At 35.0% G+C, this 18068-nt stretch overlaps 1 protein-coding gene across 5 annotated transcripts in view; it reads right to left on the reverse strand.

Annotated features, from left to right (window-relative positions):
• SLC4A7 (solute carrier family 4 member 7) overlaps positions 1-18068 on the reverse strand; it is a 90709-nt gene that overhangs the window by 28266 nt on the left and 44375 nt on the right. For 2 of the 5 annotated variants that reach the window (XM_080674057.1, XM_080674056.1), the window contains exons 5-11: positions 17704-17864; positions 16750-16938; positions 13798-14166; positions 7862-7977; positions 5768-5925; positions 3945-4032; positions 2087-2233 (exon numbers count right to left, since the gene is read on the reverse strand). In XM_080674057.1, the coding sequence (XP_080530183.1) occupies positions 2087-2233; positions 3945-4032; positions 5768-5925; positions 7862-7977; positions 13798-14166; positions 16750-16938; positions 17704-17864 (1228 nt within the window). The remainder of the gene's footprint in view (positions 1-2086; positions 2234-3944; positions 4033-5767; positions 5926-7861; positions 7978-13797; positions 14167-16749; positions 16939-17703; positions 17865-18068) is intronic. The other 3 variants (XM_080674054.1, XM_080674053.1, XM_080674055.1) reach the window with 2 other exon arrangements.

Here is an 18068-nt window from a genome sequence, read left to right on the forward strand (position 1 = left end):
TATTAAGAAAAATGAATACCTCAGAAAATGTTAAAACCAAAAAAAAAAGAAAAAGAAAATCTTTCCTGAAAGGAATAAAACAACTAAAATGCAGAAATTGAGTTAGAAAACAAAATACATTTCAAAAAAACTAAAATTATATTTTTAAGCTGCTCTATTTGAAAAATATGATAAACGATTAGCTAATCACAACAAGGAGGCAACTTCACCAACTGAGAGGAATTATATATATATATATATATATATATAAATATATATACACACACACACACACACACACACACACACACACACACATATATATCTATAAAGAGAAACAGAGATTATACTGGACAACCCTATACAAATTTAAAACCTTGATGAAATGGGTAATAAACTACGAAAATGTAATTTCCCAAAACTGACACCAGAAAAGAGAGAAATCATTACAATAATTTACTAAAACTGACCTTAGAAAAAATAAAAAGCTTACACAAAGCAATTTCCACAGAATAAGCAATTTGTTGAAGCCTTACAACAAAATATTCAGGCTCAGAAGACTTTACAAAAGAATTCTTCCAACTCTTAGAACCAAATTATTCCAAGCCATTTAAAGATTTAAGAACACAGAAAAAGGGAAATTTAAAACGTTTTATAAAACAAGTCTAATGATAATACCAAAACATAAAGATTGCACAAAAATCTATGGACCAATCTACTTAAAGAGATGCAAACAACTTAAATAAAGTACTAGACAAAGACTGCCAACACATTAGAGTCCAGGTTGGGTTTAGTCCAACAATGCAAAAGTTGGAATTCATATTAAAGAATTTATTAATATGCTTTACCATAATAATTGATAAAAAAAAGTTCATATGATTGTCTCCAGAGATGCTAAAAATTCAACATCCATTTATATTAAAATTTTCCATGAAATAGAAATTAGGGTACTTTCTGAACATGATAAAAATGTTTATTTTTGGTCCCAATATCAGAAACTTATTAAGAGAAACACTGGAGACACTGACTACAGTTAGAAACTAATTAAGAAATGCCCTTATCAAGTCAACTACTACCTAACACTATCAAGATTTTAGTCAATACAATTAGAAAGCAGAAAACATATCAGAGGTATAAGATTTTTAAAAGGAGAGAATAAAATACTATAGATGATATGACTGAAAATCTACATATAATAAAAGAATTAAGAAAAATGGTAGCATAAATATACAGCAATATAAGAAATATACAGTAACATAGCCTTCATATACATAAAAGTAGCAAACAGACAATGTAATAGAACAGAGACTTCATTTGCAATATAAACAATAAAGATAAAATACTAATGAATAGCCGAAACCGGTTTGGCTCAGTGGATAGAGCGTCGGCCTGCGGACTGAAAGGTCCCAGGTTCGATTCCGGTCAAGGGCATGTACCTTGGTTGCGGGCACATACACTGTAGGGAGTGTGCAGGAGGCAGCTGATCGATGTTTCTCTCTCATCGATGTTTCTAACTCTCTATCCCTCTCCCTTCCTCTCTGTAAAAAAAAAATCAATAAAATATATTTAAAAAAAAAAAAAAGCAGCAGCAGCAGCAGCAAGGTGCCAAACAGTACACATAGTATATTAACTTTTGGTAGAAAGAGGAGAAAATAAAACTGTAGGTTCGTATTTCTTTGTACTGAATAAAAACTAGAAGGATAAAGAAAAACCTAGTAACAAATGGTGGCCCACAGAAGGTGGTACAGAGATAAGAACATCAAGGGGACATATTGGGGTATAACTTCTCTGAGTGCTGTATACAGTTTTGATTTTTAAAAATGTATAAAGTAGCCCTGGCTGGTTTGGCTCAGTGGATAGAGTGTCGGCCTGCGGACTGAAGGATCCCAGGTTCAATTCTGGTCAAGAGCACCTGCCTGGGTTGCGCGTTTGATCCCCGGTAGGGGGCGTGCAGGAGGCAGCAGATGATTCTCTCTCATCATTGATGTTTCCATCTCTTTCTCCCTCTCCCTCCCTTTCTGAAGTTAATAAAAAAAAATTCTTTTAAATGTATAAAGTATTTTTTTAAATGTTGTAAATGTTCCTCAAATACTGTGTGGACTCTTACCTGAGACGGAACACTTTTTGGTGGCTCTATGCGTATAGAAGGATCCCACTCTCCTGGAGGTAGGACAGTTACTTGATCTAAAAACTCATCAATTCCAGATAAGAGGTCATTTCTGTCTTTTGCTTTATAAGCTACATCATGAAAAATCTAAAGGAGGGGGGAAAAAAACACTGAGTAAAAGAATTTTAAAGTTGAAAGTTCTATACAAAGTAAATCCACTTCAGATAACATGAATAAGTATACAATAAAGATAATTACCTAACCTCTTATCCCACCCTGGGTAATAACTATAAAAAATAACCCATTATTAGTATTATCAGATGAATTACCAGTAACAATAAAACAAAATAAAGTAGTGATGTGTTAAGGCAAAATAATTTTTAAAAAGAGAAATTTTTACATGACAAATACTCAGCAATTCATTACTGAATAAAACAATACTGCAGCATGTCTTTCCACTTCTAGGATATTAAATGTCATTTATCCTAAACCAATAATCATGGATGTACAAACAACTTTACTTAAACACATAATTTATTTGATCGCTTATATTTACTTGGGTGCCTACTATTTGCACTTGGAGAGTGCAATGGACACAGATAAGGCAAGATCTCTGTATTCAAGAGCCCTAGGGAGAAAGATAGTGAAAGAAGTTAATTACATAAATACATAATTACAGGTAAAAATGATTACTGTGATAAAAATAAAACAGGCGAAGGAAAGTCTTACAGGAGGCAACACTACAGAAGAAATGTGAGTGAAATGAGGGACAAACCCATGCAGAGGGAAGAGATGGTAGAAGAGCACTCAGGCAAAGGGAATTACCTCTGTAAAGGACCAGAGGCAGAAAAGAACATAACACATCTGAGGAACAAAAGGGAAACTAATGTGGCCAGGGCAAAATGGGGGAGGATCTGAGTTTCAAGAAGTATGCAGAGGCCAGATCAGACAGACCCTATTCAGAAATGGCAAAGATTTTACGTTTAAACATAAGTATATAACAAGATGGCATTGACATATCTGGATCAAGATAATGATATATTGAAATCTGCATGTAATTGGTAGTGCAGAGGAGACTATCCTAAGATTCGGAAAGTCCACTTTAATCACCAAAGAGAAGAAGGTAGAGTGTAAACCAGAGAAGCGGCAGTGGAGGTGGCAGATTAGATTGAAAACATATTAAGGAGGTAAAATCAACAGAATTTGGTGACCAATTGTTTGAAACAGGACAGACAAAGGAGGTCAGGTTCAGATGTTTGGGGTTTCAGATACCTTAGGGACATACGGCAGAGATGGCTGGAGCCTCTCCAAAAGAGAGAGAAGTCCTGATCAATACAGGTCATGGTCAAAGGTGAAGTTCACAAATGGAAGAAAGAAACTAGAGAGAAAAAAGGGGAAAAGAGAAAAAGACAAAGCCCCGAGGAAACCCAAAAGAAATTATATCCTAAAATTCAGGATGAAGATAATTTTTAGAAGGTGATCAATAATTTCATCAAATGTGGGAGAGAAAATAAAGAAAACACTAAGAAATATCCACTGATCCTGACAGAATCATCCTGAAGACCATAACAAAGGCAAAACAGTTGAAGAGAGTGAATATGAGAGGTACCTGAAACCTATATAATTTTATTAATCAATATCACCCCAATAAATTCAATTAACAAAAAGTGAATATGAGATAAAATATTACATACAGCAAGGTCAATTTTTAAGCATAGCTATAAAAAAGAACTATAATTTAATAAATATTACATGCTTCATAATTGGTGTCCAAAAGAATTGGAAATTCCACTTCAAAAGGGACTTTATATAGTATATGCTTCATAATCAGTGTCCACTTTAAAGGGCATTTAATTACCTCATCCGTCATGAGAGTGGCTATTGATCTTCCAATTTCATGGTACTGTGGTGCCTTGCCTGCTGGACCCAGTAACAAAAACAAAAACCTAAGAAAACATTAAAATACAGACATTTAAATATAAACAACATACACACATAAATCTCAGCAATCATAAAAAAAAGTCACTGAGTATCAACACAAAAACACTTATCATCTTCCCACCCCAATCACTGAAAAAAGTTGGCAACTCTACTCAGACTAAAGCAAATCACAGAACTAAGAAAGGCATTCATAATTAACTTCCTACTAAGTTATCACTTCCCACCTTCCTTAGGGTAAGACAATAATTCAAGAATTTAGTGTTTTACATTAAAAATTCCCATCTTCTATACCGTTTTGAATTTGAGTAAACAATTTTCTCTGGTCTGTTTGACAATAAATAAATAAATAAGTGAATACCAATTCCATTGAAGTACTTAAAAGGTTTGCCTAGGAAAATAATTAAAGAGTATACACAAAAAAATCCATAAATCCTCAAAATATAATCTGAATTAAGACTAATACTAGTATGGTAGTAAATAAGGGACTAATTCCTTTGGAAGGAAAAAGAATTTTTATCTATAGCTCCAAATTTATCACCAAACCAACTATTACTTGATTTTTTTATTTACTTATAGTGACTAAATAAAAAGTAATTAACTTCCTATATAATTATGTCCTTATTAACGACAGTAAAATATTAATATTTACACTTATCCAAACTAGAAGTATTCATCTTCCTATTTTATGACAATGTAAATATGAATCTATAGAATTATTTTTCTCATTTATCTTAATACTACATTAATACTAATACTCAGTAAAGCATATTGAAAATAGGCATGTACATTTCAATCAAGTTGCAATTAATTCCTCAGATTTACTATTATAAAAATAATTTTTAAATATTTTTAAATTATTCTCATTTCGAATTAAGTTTATACAGTCAATAGCTAAGGAACTGATTACTCTTTATAGCACAGCTTGGTAATTATTCTTATGGATATTACCCCTATTTTCATTTTTACTCATAATGTATTCTGAACAGAAGATTTTGGTCAGGTCAGAACAAAGCTCTTTGCCTAATTCAGGGGCATTATCAATTTAATCAAAATGAGGTATTATTATCCTCATTTTACAAATGAAGCTTAGAAAATTTAAGTCAGGTCTGACCCTCCCACAAAAGTGGAAGTGCAAGGATTCAACTCCATTTTCTCTGACTCCAGTGCCTGCACAGATCATATAGCTAAAATGAACCATTTCTTAAACCAAAACTCCTGAGATGCCAAAATCCGTATAAAGGTATCAATGCAATATTTTTTCATGCTGCAATTACTTTTTTAAATTTATCTTTATTGTTGAAAGTATTATAGATATACTCTTCCCCCCGGCCCCTTTGCTTTCTTTAGTTTCAGAAAGAGAGATTGGCCTTGGTTGGTGTGGCTCAGTTGGTTGGACTGTCATCCCATACACCAAAAGGTTGCGGGTTCCATTCCTGGTCAGGGTACATACCCAGGTTTTGGGTTGGATCCCCAGTCCTGGCAACAGATCAATGTTTCTCTCTCTCACCCTCTCTCTCACACTCCCTTCCTCTTTCTAAAGTCAATTAAAAAAAAAGTTATTCAAAAATAAAAAGAGAGACCATACTTTTATCTCCTAGTAGTCAAAGCCTCTGGCACAATGGCAACATTAATAATTAAAATGACCTTTTACTACATACATAATGGAACATGTTCCCGCAGTAGGAAAAAACTTAGATTTTGGACATGCTGAGAGCGCGTTCCTTGAAAGGAACACTTCACCTGGTCGGGACAGGGACTTCGGTCAGCCCTGAGAGGAGAACAGCAGGAGCCAGTCTCACAAACGCGATGATCGGTCTTTCCAAAAAGTCTACTTCTCCCACCAGGACATTGGATGCCTCGGCTCCCGAAGGAATTTTCCTCATGAAATTCATATCAACCTATTGACAAATAAGTCATCATTTAAAATAAAATTTACATGGTATTATAAGACGGGAAACAGGAAAGAAAAGATGCCTTTAAGACTAAACTGGTGATCTAAAGAAGGTATAAATGTCAACATTCTCACAAAGGATGGAATAGACAAATACAAAAAAAGCAAGCAAAATACATCTAGAAAAAAATACTCCCAATTGCTTCAACTGTCATAATTTTTACTATTTCAGAGATCCAAATTATCAAACATAGCAACGAGAAAAAATTTTTCAATGAACACAGCACTATTCATTAAAAATTATTTAAAGACAAAAGTATAGTTCACAAACTAGCAATAGCTCATGAAATTATACACAGTGCTAAAAAACATTCACTTCATGATAATCTATTGCTTCATCTCAGAAATGAGTTAGTCCCTTTGTCTTTTTTACAAGTCCTTCTTATTTTAAAGCACTCTGGGCATTCCCCAGTATTTTCACCAAATGGGGGGAAATTTTTGTCTTTATTTTTTATTTAAAATGAAAATAGCCATTACTGGTATAAATACACGGTAGTGCCATATGATCAAATTTGGTTGTCTGTGTATAATTACCAAGGAAAGGTCACAAACAGAATATCAAAGCCATGGGAGCTTCGTCATTTATACACAGCTTCACACAAGTCACTAAACAACCACTTACAGGGCTATCCGTTAACAAGAAAGCAGCACTTACAGCGGGCCTCTTGAGTCCCACACCCAGTGTGCCACAACTACAGTGCCAGGAGGCAGACTCCTGCCCAACAGGAGACAAGGAGGTGTACACAGGGATGGGCCAAGTAAAAAAAAAAAGTAAAACTGTGACAGAGGAACAAAAATAAATGGCATCTGCCATGTCTAGAGGAGATCTATAACGTAAACTATATTCATGGACTCATTTCATGAGAATAACTTGAATTTAGTTCCTGAACGCTTTTCACTCGTCTAAGATAACAGGAGCACCAGTGAAAATATAATCGCGTTAGCACAGAAGTAAAAGTACCACAGCCTGTTCGCAGTCAATGTCCCTTATGCAAGGCTTTCTATGATTGTAGAGCACGAAACGCAGGCAAGGTGCATAGCACAGATCATCATTTAAACTCCTTTTCTACAAAATGCGATCTATGCTTTGTATCATGAAAGACTGAACAAATCTTACTTGGAATAATCACATTTAATTAAATGTCTGACATTGGATACAAAAATATTAAAGCATTGAAAGTCCTGTAGCAAATTAAATTAACAGCATTATGTTAAAATGGCCTTTAGAATCTATTATGCGGAAGTAGTACTCATAAAGTACTCTTTAAATTCTATTGTAATTTGAACTTGGTAGTTTTTGCTCCTTGTTTAAAAAATACATTTTCTGTTTTTAAATCCATGCCTTTACCTACCCATGGGGAAGCGCCAATAAGCTTCCCAGTGACATTCCAAAAAGTATTGACACTGTCTGCAGCCATACCACCCTGAACGTGCCTAATTTCATCAGAAACTGCTGACGCCATAAGACAGTAATTCTGGAATCACTTTACAGCCAGAAAAAGGCTGACTTCACTACCATTGCTGTAACATCATTCCCAGAATTAATCTTTCTAGTGGTGGTATTTCCAGAACCAATGACTAGAATTCAAAAGGTACTAAAGTTTCATGGTATCTATGGGTAGGTACGGATGAAAATACCGTATCATTCACATATTCTTTAGTCAGAATTTCTAAAACTAGTAAGATATAGTGATATTCAAGTGCTCCAAGACTGTTACCTTCCTTACAATTTCGGACCTTAAATTAACCTATCACAAGCATCACAGGCAGGTTTGTAAGCACCAGTCTATTAAAAAAATTATTATAACCAATGCTAATAAAGGCTCAGTGCTAGCGATTTTCTTAGAATGATTAGGAAAATGTTCAGTGAATGACAGAATTACCTTGCTGAAGTCAACAGTACTATTTTCTCTGCTTCCTCCACCTCCATTACCTTTAATCTCTGCACTTTTACTAGTGTCTAAGTTTCCAGGTGCAGACTGTGGAGAGGCCAAAATACCTGTATTCGAGAATAAATAAATTCCAAATTAGTAAGGAGAAAATTCACTGATTCTGCTCATCTCCTGAAAGTGATGGTTTATTAAAAGCAAATGTGCAAGGTAAAAAAAAAAAAAAAAGTGCCAAGTGTTAGTACCAAACCAGCAAGACCAAAATAACATTTTAAGCAATATTAAAGCTATATATTTTAACATTTTTAATAATACAATTACAAAAATGGTGACCTTTGCAAAAAGAAAAAGTGAGTAGGTGCCGAACCACAGAAGAGGGAAGACGTGAGTCTGATTACTACTACAAATGTTTAGAGATTGCACTTGCAATATAGCTAACATACATGTGAACTGCAGAGGTTAATGATGCCTAACTAAACTTCACATGCTTGCATTAATAACAATATAAGTTTTCTGATAAATCATAAGTGTAACACAGGAAAATTTAAGAGCTGGATCAAATAATGTAGGTTAAATGCACCACAATGTTCCACAATCATAACAGTTTCCTCAATAATTTTCATTTCTGTTGGGTAACATTTATGTGCTGCCGACTGTCATTATTCCTAAAAGAATACCACTTTATACTAGCGATGTTTTTTATAATATAAATACAAAGAGGAAAGGGTTTTTTTTTTTTGTTAATCCTCAACCGAGGATATTTTTTGCCATTTATATTTTTAGAGAGAGTGGAAGGGAGAGGGAGAGACAGAGCGAGAGAGAGAAAAACATCAATGTGCTCAGGGCCAGGGATTGAGCCTGCAACCAAGGCACATGCGTTTAACTGGAATCGAACCCGGAACCTTCCTTCCATGGGCGGACACTCTACCCACTGAGCCAAACCAGCTAGGGCTAAAGAGGAAGGGTTTTTTAGTTAAACAGACCTGTGTTGAAATAAGCACTCTGCCACTTTGTAAGCCATGTGACTTTAACTCATGCAACCTCTAGGATGCAGGTAAACTTATAAAATTAGTTTGTTTGTTTGTATTAGAAATGATAGATATCCTATATAATAAAAGCCTAATATGCTAAGTGTCCGGTCGTCCGTTCAACCAATCAAAGCCTAATATGCTAATGATATGCTAAGGCCGCTCAACCGCTCACTATGACATGCACTGACCACCAGGGGGCAGACGCTCCAACTAGTAGGTTAGCTTGCTGCTGGCGTCCCGCCTATCAGGACTGAGTGAGACAGGCCAGAAATGCCCTGGAGCTCTCCCGTGGCCCCTCCCCAGCTGGCCAACCTCCTGCATCCCTCCCTGGCCCCGATTGTGCACTGGTGGGATCCCTCGACCTGGCCTGCATCCTCAAGTAATCCGAGACCCCTCGGGGGATGTCGGAGAGCTGGTTTCAGCCCGATCCCACAGGCCAGGCCGAGGGACCTCACTGGTGCACAAATTCATGCACCAGGCTTCTAGTATATTCTACAAAATGAGCTTGTTTGAATGATACTAATGTCCCAGCATTAGTATGTTCATTTCAAGTAACAGTCAGCAGCAACATTTCATAACAATAAAATAACCTAACAACACCCTGTAACATATGACCAATTGTTACCAGTATGACTTTTGCAAAAAGCTCATATCTCAAAAATTTTAAAATACAATCCAGATTTCTACCATTAGGTATACTTCATTTTCTCAAAACACCTAAGATTTCTAGTTCAAGAATATAAAACACTAAGTATCACAGGAGAAAAGGCACAAGACTTATGACAGATTTTACCACTCACAGGGCAATCTAGTGACCCACAGGAACTCACACCACATATATTTGATGCATCTAAGAAAGTTTTCATTTTTCTAGAAGATAACTTTCTATTACTAATAACTTAAATTAAGTCATTCGGGTTTACTGTTTAAACTCAATGAGAGAAGACCTTTGTAATATCCACTTCTGTATTAAATAACTAAACTAGGATATCACTGTGGCCCCAAAATCTCAGTATGAAAAAGCATATCCAATCTATTTAGCAACATGCTCATTCTCTGGAAGTGTTAGAGAATTCTGAAATAAATAAAATGTTTCCTAAAACTTAACTTATTTTTTTAGCATTTTAGCTTAGTACAGAAAAGTCATTAAGATTCCTCTTCTTTGACCTTTGTCCCTAAATTTCCAGAAGACAGTCTTTTTATTAAAATACATGCCCAAGAGGGGGAAAAAGTGAACTCGTATTTTCAGTAGTTTCCACCAACTCCCACACAATGATGAATATCATTAAGGCCCTGGCAGCAAGTACAACAGAGCATCAATGCATCTATACTTGTAAGTACTAAAAATATTCAATCTGTAGATATGTAATCAAAGAGCACATGGGCACAGTTTCCCAGAACAGTCCCAGCAAACACATTGGAGAGAAGAGTGGAATAAGAAGAAGGTTATGGGGGAAAGTAAGGATAAGGTAGGAATGGGAAGAAGAAATGATATGGAACTACTTGCTGGTAAAGCCAGATGTGACCTGAAGTCATTTAGCTAACCTGGCCATCTTAAAGCTGTAAAAACTGCCATGCCAGGTACGTGTTAGTTTCCCACCGTTATCTTCTCTAGGTAGCCTTTCTCAATCTCAGCTAAGCTAAAGCTGTTTTCTCTATCAGTAAAGGAAATCTCCCTGCTCCTGCAATAAATACCTAGAGCGCAGATTAAATGAGTAAAGTCCCCAAAGTTCAAACTACCATTAGCATAGATAACTCACAAGGACATTTCTTTGCTTTAAGAAAAATGAAAAAATGTGAGTATGTGTACATATAACATCAATACTGAGATTCAACAATCACACTAGAGAAAGGTAAATCAAAGTTATCCAGAGTTTTCTGGCATTAAAAGTTTACAAGTAGAAGCAATTGGAGCAATGGTTCACAACGTGGAAAGATTTTGTCCCCCAAGAGGCAATGTCTGAGGCATTTTGGTTGTCACAGCTAGGGAGTGCTGCTGACAGCTAGTGAAGGAAGGCCAGGGCGGCTGCTAAATATCCTACTGTGCACAGCACAGGCCCTGAAACAAAGAAAGGTCTAGCCCAAAATGTCAACAGTGCCGAGGCTGAGAAACTGAGTTACAACAGTGATTCTCAACTTCTTTCATTTCATGGTACACATAAAGTAATTACTAAAACTCTGCAGCACACGAAAAAATGTATTTGCTTATCTGACAAAGAAAAAAAGTAGGTATAACTTTGATTTACTATAAAAAATTATAATAGTTATTACCTACCCTTTTGCTCCAAAGAGACTTTTTTAAAAATCAGGTCCTATACTTGTATAAGGACTTCTGGTACCAATAATTAACCAATCAGATGCAACCTTACTATTATTATTATGTGACGTGACCAATAAGATACAAACCTATTATATGACCTATATGTTTATGGTTCAAGACAGGGCATTCACACCGGAGAGCTAGTATTGTGTTAGCTGTTGTCATTTTTTCATTTGACAATCCAAGGAAATAAAGATCAATGTCCCTGACTAAACAGTCAGGTATTGCATGTTTAAAAAATTCTTGTGCCACACCACACCGGTTGAAAATCACTGAGTTAGAAGATAGTTACAAATACTAGAAATGAGTCTACCTCTTTTACATAATTATTCTCTGAAAGAACCACTAATGGGAGACACCACTTTATGTTCAACTACGGGTATGCACAAAGAATGACCCATGACACAAATGACATTAGTTTCTCCAAAATTATGCTGAGGCCACCTACTTCCTCCTCTAACATAGCATCAGACTCCAAGAAAACTAAACTATAGTTTGTAGGTGCTTTAAAAACCAAAAATAATTAAACAGAATAATATATAGCTGCTTCTATTATTTTAATTACATACCTTCTATAGCTATCTTCTTAAACATTAATTGTAAGCTTTTTCTTATCTTTAGAAATTCTCTATCTTCCATTCTAATTTCTTTTCCTTTAGAAAGGCTGATAAATCCCCTGGCTTACTTACTGCAGAGGAGGAAAAGAACTGTGTTCCTCAATTCTCAGTTAATTGCTCCTTTTATCCCTGAACAGCATGGCCTAGTAAGCTGTTGAGACCCATATGTCACTTCCTCCCTAGATAAAATTTGTAGTCCCTCATTATTAATAACATAGAAGCTGGCAAAAAAATAAATATTCAGCGTTACTGAGATATCGGTATAAACAAATAATAGGTTTTGTTCTAGGTAGATCTGAGTTCAAGTCCTTGCTCTGGTCATTTACAGTATGATTTTATCATCTCTAAGTCTTAATTTTCTTCATTTGTGAAATAGGAATAGTAGCACGAACCTCATTGTATCATACAAAGAATTAGGAATATGGTATCTGAAAAGCAACTATACCTATGTGTGGAACAAACTATAAAACAATGGTGGCTTTAACTACAATCATGACTAATGTTATAGTTATTTAGCCATAAAACTTCTAATTTTTTTTATTTCTAAAAGTATATCACTTTTTGACAACTTAATGAGCTTTTTTTTTTCCCCTTCAATCCTCACCCAAGGATATGTTTATTGACTTTAGAGAGAGAAAAGAGAGAAACATCAATGTGAGAGAGAAACATCCATTGGTTTCCTCTCGTACAGGCTCCAACCCGGACCAAACCCACGACCTAGGTATATGCCATGACCCAGAGACTTTTCTGTATATGAGACGATGCTCCAACCAAACGAGCCACCGAGCCAGGGCAGTACCATGAGCTTCTATTAAATGTACTTGGCGTGCTCGGACATAGCCAGTAAAGAGGGTGCGAGGCTTGCATGTATGAGATTTTTAGTCGGGCTTCTTAGGCTGTCACTTACTAGCTGGTGTGATCCAGGGGGAATTATTTAACTTTTCTGAGTCTGAGTTTCTGAAAATGGTTGTAACCGCCTAACAAATTTTTATACCAATTAAATAGGCTAATTTAATAACTATAAACTACCACTGAAGTGTTACATATTATCGGTATTATACATAAGTGTGATAATACTATGGGATTAAAAACTGTAGGTAGTATTTGCATATATCACATTGATACTTGACTGTCAGTAGTCACAAAGAATACTTCATATGAACTGGGCATAAATGGATGTATCAATGGACCTATCATTAACATAAAAGAGCCAAGATTTTCATAATACATAAACCTTAGATAAGTTATAAGACTTTTATCCATTAGAAATAATTTTTCTAATTCACATACAAAAATATACTCTAGCCACAACTACATAAACACTGGTCTTGAAAAGTTCCAGGTAAATTTGGATTAAAAATAGTTATGACATTAATTAAATAACAGACAACTAAAATCTATTCCAAAATATAATACTAATCTTGAAATAATGATGACTTGAGGCAGTCCTTAGGGAACATCAATCTTCTCAGACAAAATGAGAAAAAGAACATTAGATCCTATTATTATCAAAAAGGTTAAAACATACTGCATTCTTTGGACAAAAGCACCAAAGAGTAGGTAAAAGGCACCTCACCTCATTATCATTCATGTACAATGTGTTATTCACCTTCATGCATAAGAAAAGCCACCATTTTCTAAAAATCATGGCAAATTAAAAGATTATGTACCAAAACTTCTACGTTTTCCTGAACCATTCAAATGTAGGCGGACCTGTAAATTTCAGTGAACATTTTTGAAAGGGCTTATTAAATTATGTGTAGTCTTCTTATAACTTAAAATTTTCAATAATGCTATTCTTTTCTAAAATATATTGTAAAGGGGGGGGAAAACCATGCAGAAGTCAAAATAAATTAGAAGCATCATCTACAAATGCTGCTAAAGCTCGGTGCTAAAAGGCATTCCAAGTGCAAGTGACCCAGAGGCAGAAAGCACCACGCAGGGAGGATTGTAAATAGTTGCCTGGAGTTATGTCAACATTTTCCTCATTCTTCTGCTCCTGGCCTTTCGATGCTTCTAAGTCTTCCTCTGGCGGATGAATTACTACTGTGGGAATATCATCACTGGCAGGAGAAACCAGTAGTTCTGGGACCTGCAGCTGACTCTGTTGGGAACTTCTGGAGGTCAGGCGACTGATGCTAGGGCTAGAAGGAGGGCTGTTTGGAGGGGTGGGCACTGGGGTTGTACACCTCGAGCCTGCAGGGGTTCCAGCTCTCGAAGAAGGGAGAAGATGACTGAGAAGAAGAGATAAAGGTGATTCTCCTCTCAGTGAAAGGTTTGAGGCTGACAGGCCTGTTCGCAAAGAGTGGCGGGAGGCTGAAAGGCCTTCCCCTGAGATAAAACAAATAAATGAAAAATGATGAAGTTCACTGCAGAAGACAAATAGAAACACACACCAAAAAAAATCAATTCACACTGTAAATAGCAAGCTTTCCAGACCCAACACTGCAAACTCATGCTATCAGGCAATCAGATTTTTAAATGTTAGAAAGTCATTGAAAAATTGTTTAAACTGTAATTAGTTCCCTTGAAGGTGTATCCAAAAAAATAACAAAACAAAAAAATGTTAATGTAGAAGGTAGTGGACAATATTATTAGTAATTAGAATGCCCAATAGTGGCTTTTTTAAAAAAGAACAATATCAATGCAAAGTTGCTGCTTAAATAAATGATAAATATTAAATAAGAACATAATACAAAAATCTAAGAAATAGAACCCAACACAAAAGTTACCAGCAGTAATAGTTTATACTTAGTATATTTGTCCTACACTGTACTGAACCACAATAGATAATTATCTCTCACCAGAAAAGTCCACACTGACCTTATTACTTCCTAACTTAAATCAAATCTTTATAACATTAAATCAACAGTGCATCCCCTATTCATAGTGCTCACTTGTAAAATTTAAAAACATAACACGAGTTGTTTTAAGAGAAATATAATGTCAGTGTTAAAGGATACATATTCTTGAGCTCTCTAAAGATATTAATAAATGTCCTAAAATAGGCTTCCATTTGTGATACAGCAGATAGATTTAAACAAATACATTCAATCTTTAATCTAACTAGATAAAAATAAAGTATTTCTCACCAAAACAGCAAAAACAAAGTAAGTCTTGCATATTTTAAAAGGTAATGTCTATTCATACTTCAAATACCTATTCTACAAAGTATACCTTCATAAAATTCCATTGTTTTTAGGAAAACAAGAAACGTAAAAATCAATCCCATACGATCTAAGTAATCAAAGCTACATGCTCGAAAGATCCCAGAAATATTAAAAATAAAGATTAATCTCCATAAACAACCAACGTGTTTAGTTAAAAAATAAAGATAGATGCAGGAACACTGTTAAAGTACAATACAAGCAATGAAACAAAACAATTCCCTTGTTAAAAAAGAAAACAGCCATTGTCTTATGATTAAAAGAAACCAAATGACAATTGGAGAATAATCTGGAACCACTGCATATGAGAAATAAAGATATAGGGTCTCTCTGAGTAAATGAGCCCATTTCATGGAAGTAGAGAATATACAATACATGAAAGATATAAATGAGAGGCAAAATGTGACATACATGGCGTGCTTTTAAATTGAACTTAGGACCATAAAAGATTTCTCTTATTCTAAGCTTCCTTAACTGTACAAAGACCCAATTTAAAACAGATTAAAAAGACTTTTGGGGGGTGGGAGCTGGGTGGGGTAGGTAAAGGAGCGGGGGATGGGAACACCTGTAATAGTGTCAACAATAAAAATAAAGTTTAAAAAGAAAGAAAAACTACTTTTATTTTAGTGGTCAAATGATCAGAAGAAAATGAACTCAAGTATTTTACCCTGAGCTAACAATGGTTACTGTCAACTTTAGAGAAATTAAACCCTGTCACCTATGACTGTTTGCCTGTAGAACACTTAAAAGCCTTATTATTTTAGGGCTAGAAAGACATTGTGGCCCATCCTCCACTCCTCTTCACTATAATCCTCCTAAACCTTGGGTAATAGCTGCAGCTAGAGGAAACAGTGACCCTCATAAGCAACTCTAACCCTCTGCACCTGGGTTTTCAGAGTCGCTGTCATCAGCTCTCTTTCACAGCCAAAATAGAACCCCAGTGATGTAATCCTCCACTTTAAAAAGAGGAAAGGCAAGGCCTCCATGTGTCCCAGCCTTAAGATAGTGACAAAGGTAAATGGCTAAAAAAACAAACAAACAAAAAAAACCACAGTCTCCCCACACCTCACATATAACCCACTGCTAGACCATGAAGGAGAGTGGAGAGAGGAAATATATAGGTCTGTGGAAGACATCAACTAGGTCACTTCTAGCATAAGATAGGAGCAATTGTAAAAACTTCTCACAAACTGTATAAAGAAAGAGCAGTGAAATCAGGAAACCAACCCCAAAACACTTGTTTATACCCAGAAATAAAGTATATTCAAGAGACCAAAAAAAAAAATCACTAGCAAAAATCTAATATAGATAATAAAGTTCAAACCCAAGATTTAGAATTTTAAAAAGATTATACTAAATTTATAGATCATAATCTAAGCCTCTGTAATCAATTATACAAGAATTCTTGAACACAAATAGAAAAGCAGGAAGGAGAAGGAATTCAGGGTTAGATATAGGGGTAGTATTTAAATATTACTGATACTTAAGTGTGCCATATTAATAGAGTGAATACTTCATTTTTATCTAAATGATTTCTACAGATAATTCTGTCATGTTGAAAAAACATTTTAGAAATGACATCTTAAAAATAAACAACACTATTTTTTAAAAATAACAAAAAAGAAAATGGCCTGTATAATTATCTGGAAAAAAAATATTTTTCTTTCCCCAAATGCTATTTGTAACATACTAGAATGCTGTTAGAATAGAAGTGTTAGAAAAAATTGGATGCCATAACTTATCTCACCATTCCTTTCAAGCAAGTGAGGATCAGAATGTTTCTTGCCTATATCTGCAAAAGATCGCACAAGGGGAATCCGACTGGTGAATCTTTTCTCATTCTGATGATGATGTCTCTTCAGAAGAGCTTCTCTGACATTCTCCCTAATGGACTCATCCAACTGGCCAGAGGCTATCATGTTGTCCAATACCATATCTATTCGAAGAAAAAATAAACAAATAAATAAATAAACTAACACTTGAATGACTACAGCATGGAATAAACTGTAAGTGAAACTGTACTAAGAAAATGAGATTCTTACATAGCTCTGGAAAGCATTATTCTTTTCTTGTACTGAATAAAGTATGCATCAAGATAAATATGAACATTATCCTACAAAAATGAACAAATTACATAAAGACCCATATTTTACTAAGTACTATTATTTATATAAAGAAGCCACTGTTACACACTAATAGCCTCTCTATAGTTGAAAGTGCTTTCCTGATAAGAATATAATAAATTCTATTAAACTGAATATTCAATAATATTGGCTTCCTAAGAAGTGAAGGTATTTAACTGTGTCACCTCATACTTTTCCCCAAAACTGTAGATGAATATCTTAACTCATTCATTTAATCATTTAACTATTTACTGAGTACCTATTATATGTTGGAAATACAGCAGTCAGCTAAACAGATTAAGTTTTTGCTCTTACTCTTCCAGAGGTACAGCAACAATGAGCAAATAGATAAAATATCATGAAGTAGTAAGTTCTAGGAAGATGAATATATTAGTCTATAAGGAGGGTGTAGGGGATGGGGAGACGGATGGCGATGCCATTTTATAAATTACTGTGGTGACTGGACTATTTTTAATTTGGATGGCTATAGCAAGGCCTAAAAATTCTACTTATTTCCCTTATTTAAGAACCTCTAATTTCAGTACAAGTTAAATATAAAAGCATTGATTTGCTATAACCTGCTATTTCATCTAGAGTGCCTGCTCGCATATCCAGCATGACTGTTCCATTTAGGATGCAACTTCTTAGTTCAAAAAGACTGTGCAAAGAGAGTGTTGCCACATAGGGTTTACTCCACCGGTCACCACCATCTTCAACATCCTCTTCAAATTTCAGCCATCTGAAATGGATAATATATAAAAATATTTTATAAATAATAATGATTTCATTGGTCTATTTTAATAGGATAAACATAAACTTTTAAAGAGAAACAAGGATCACCACCACCAAAACACAATTTGGTTACAAACATATTTCTACAAATTAGGCTAATGGTCTACAATATCTATTAGTCACAAGTTACCTTTGCAGTTCCCCTTACTGA

Source organism: Plecotus auritus (assembly GCF_963455305.1).
Source record: "Plecotus auritus genome assembly, chromosome: 6".
Lineage (NCBI taxonomy): Eukaryota > Metazoa > Chordata > Mammalia > Chiroptera > Vespertilionidae > Plecotus > Plecotus auritus.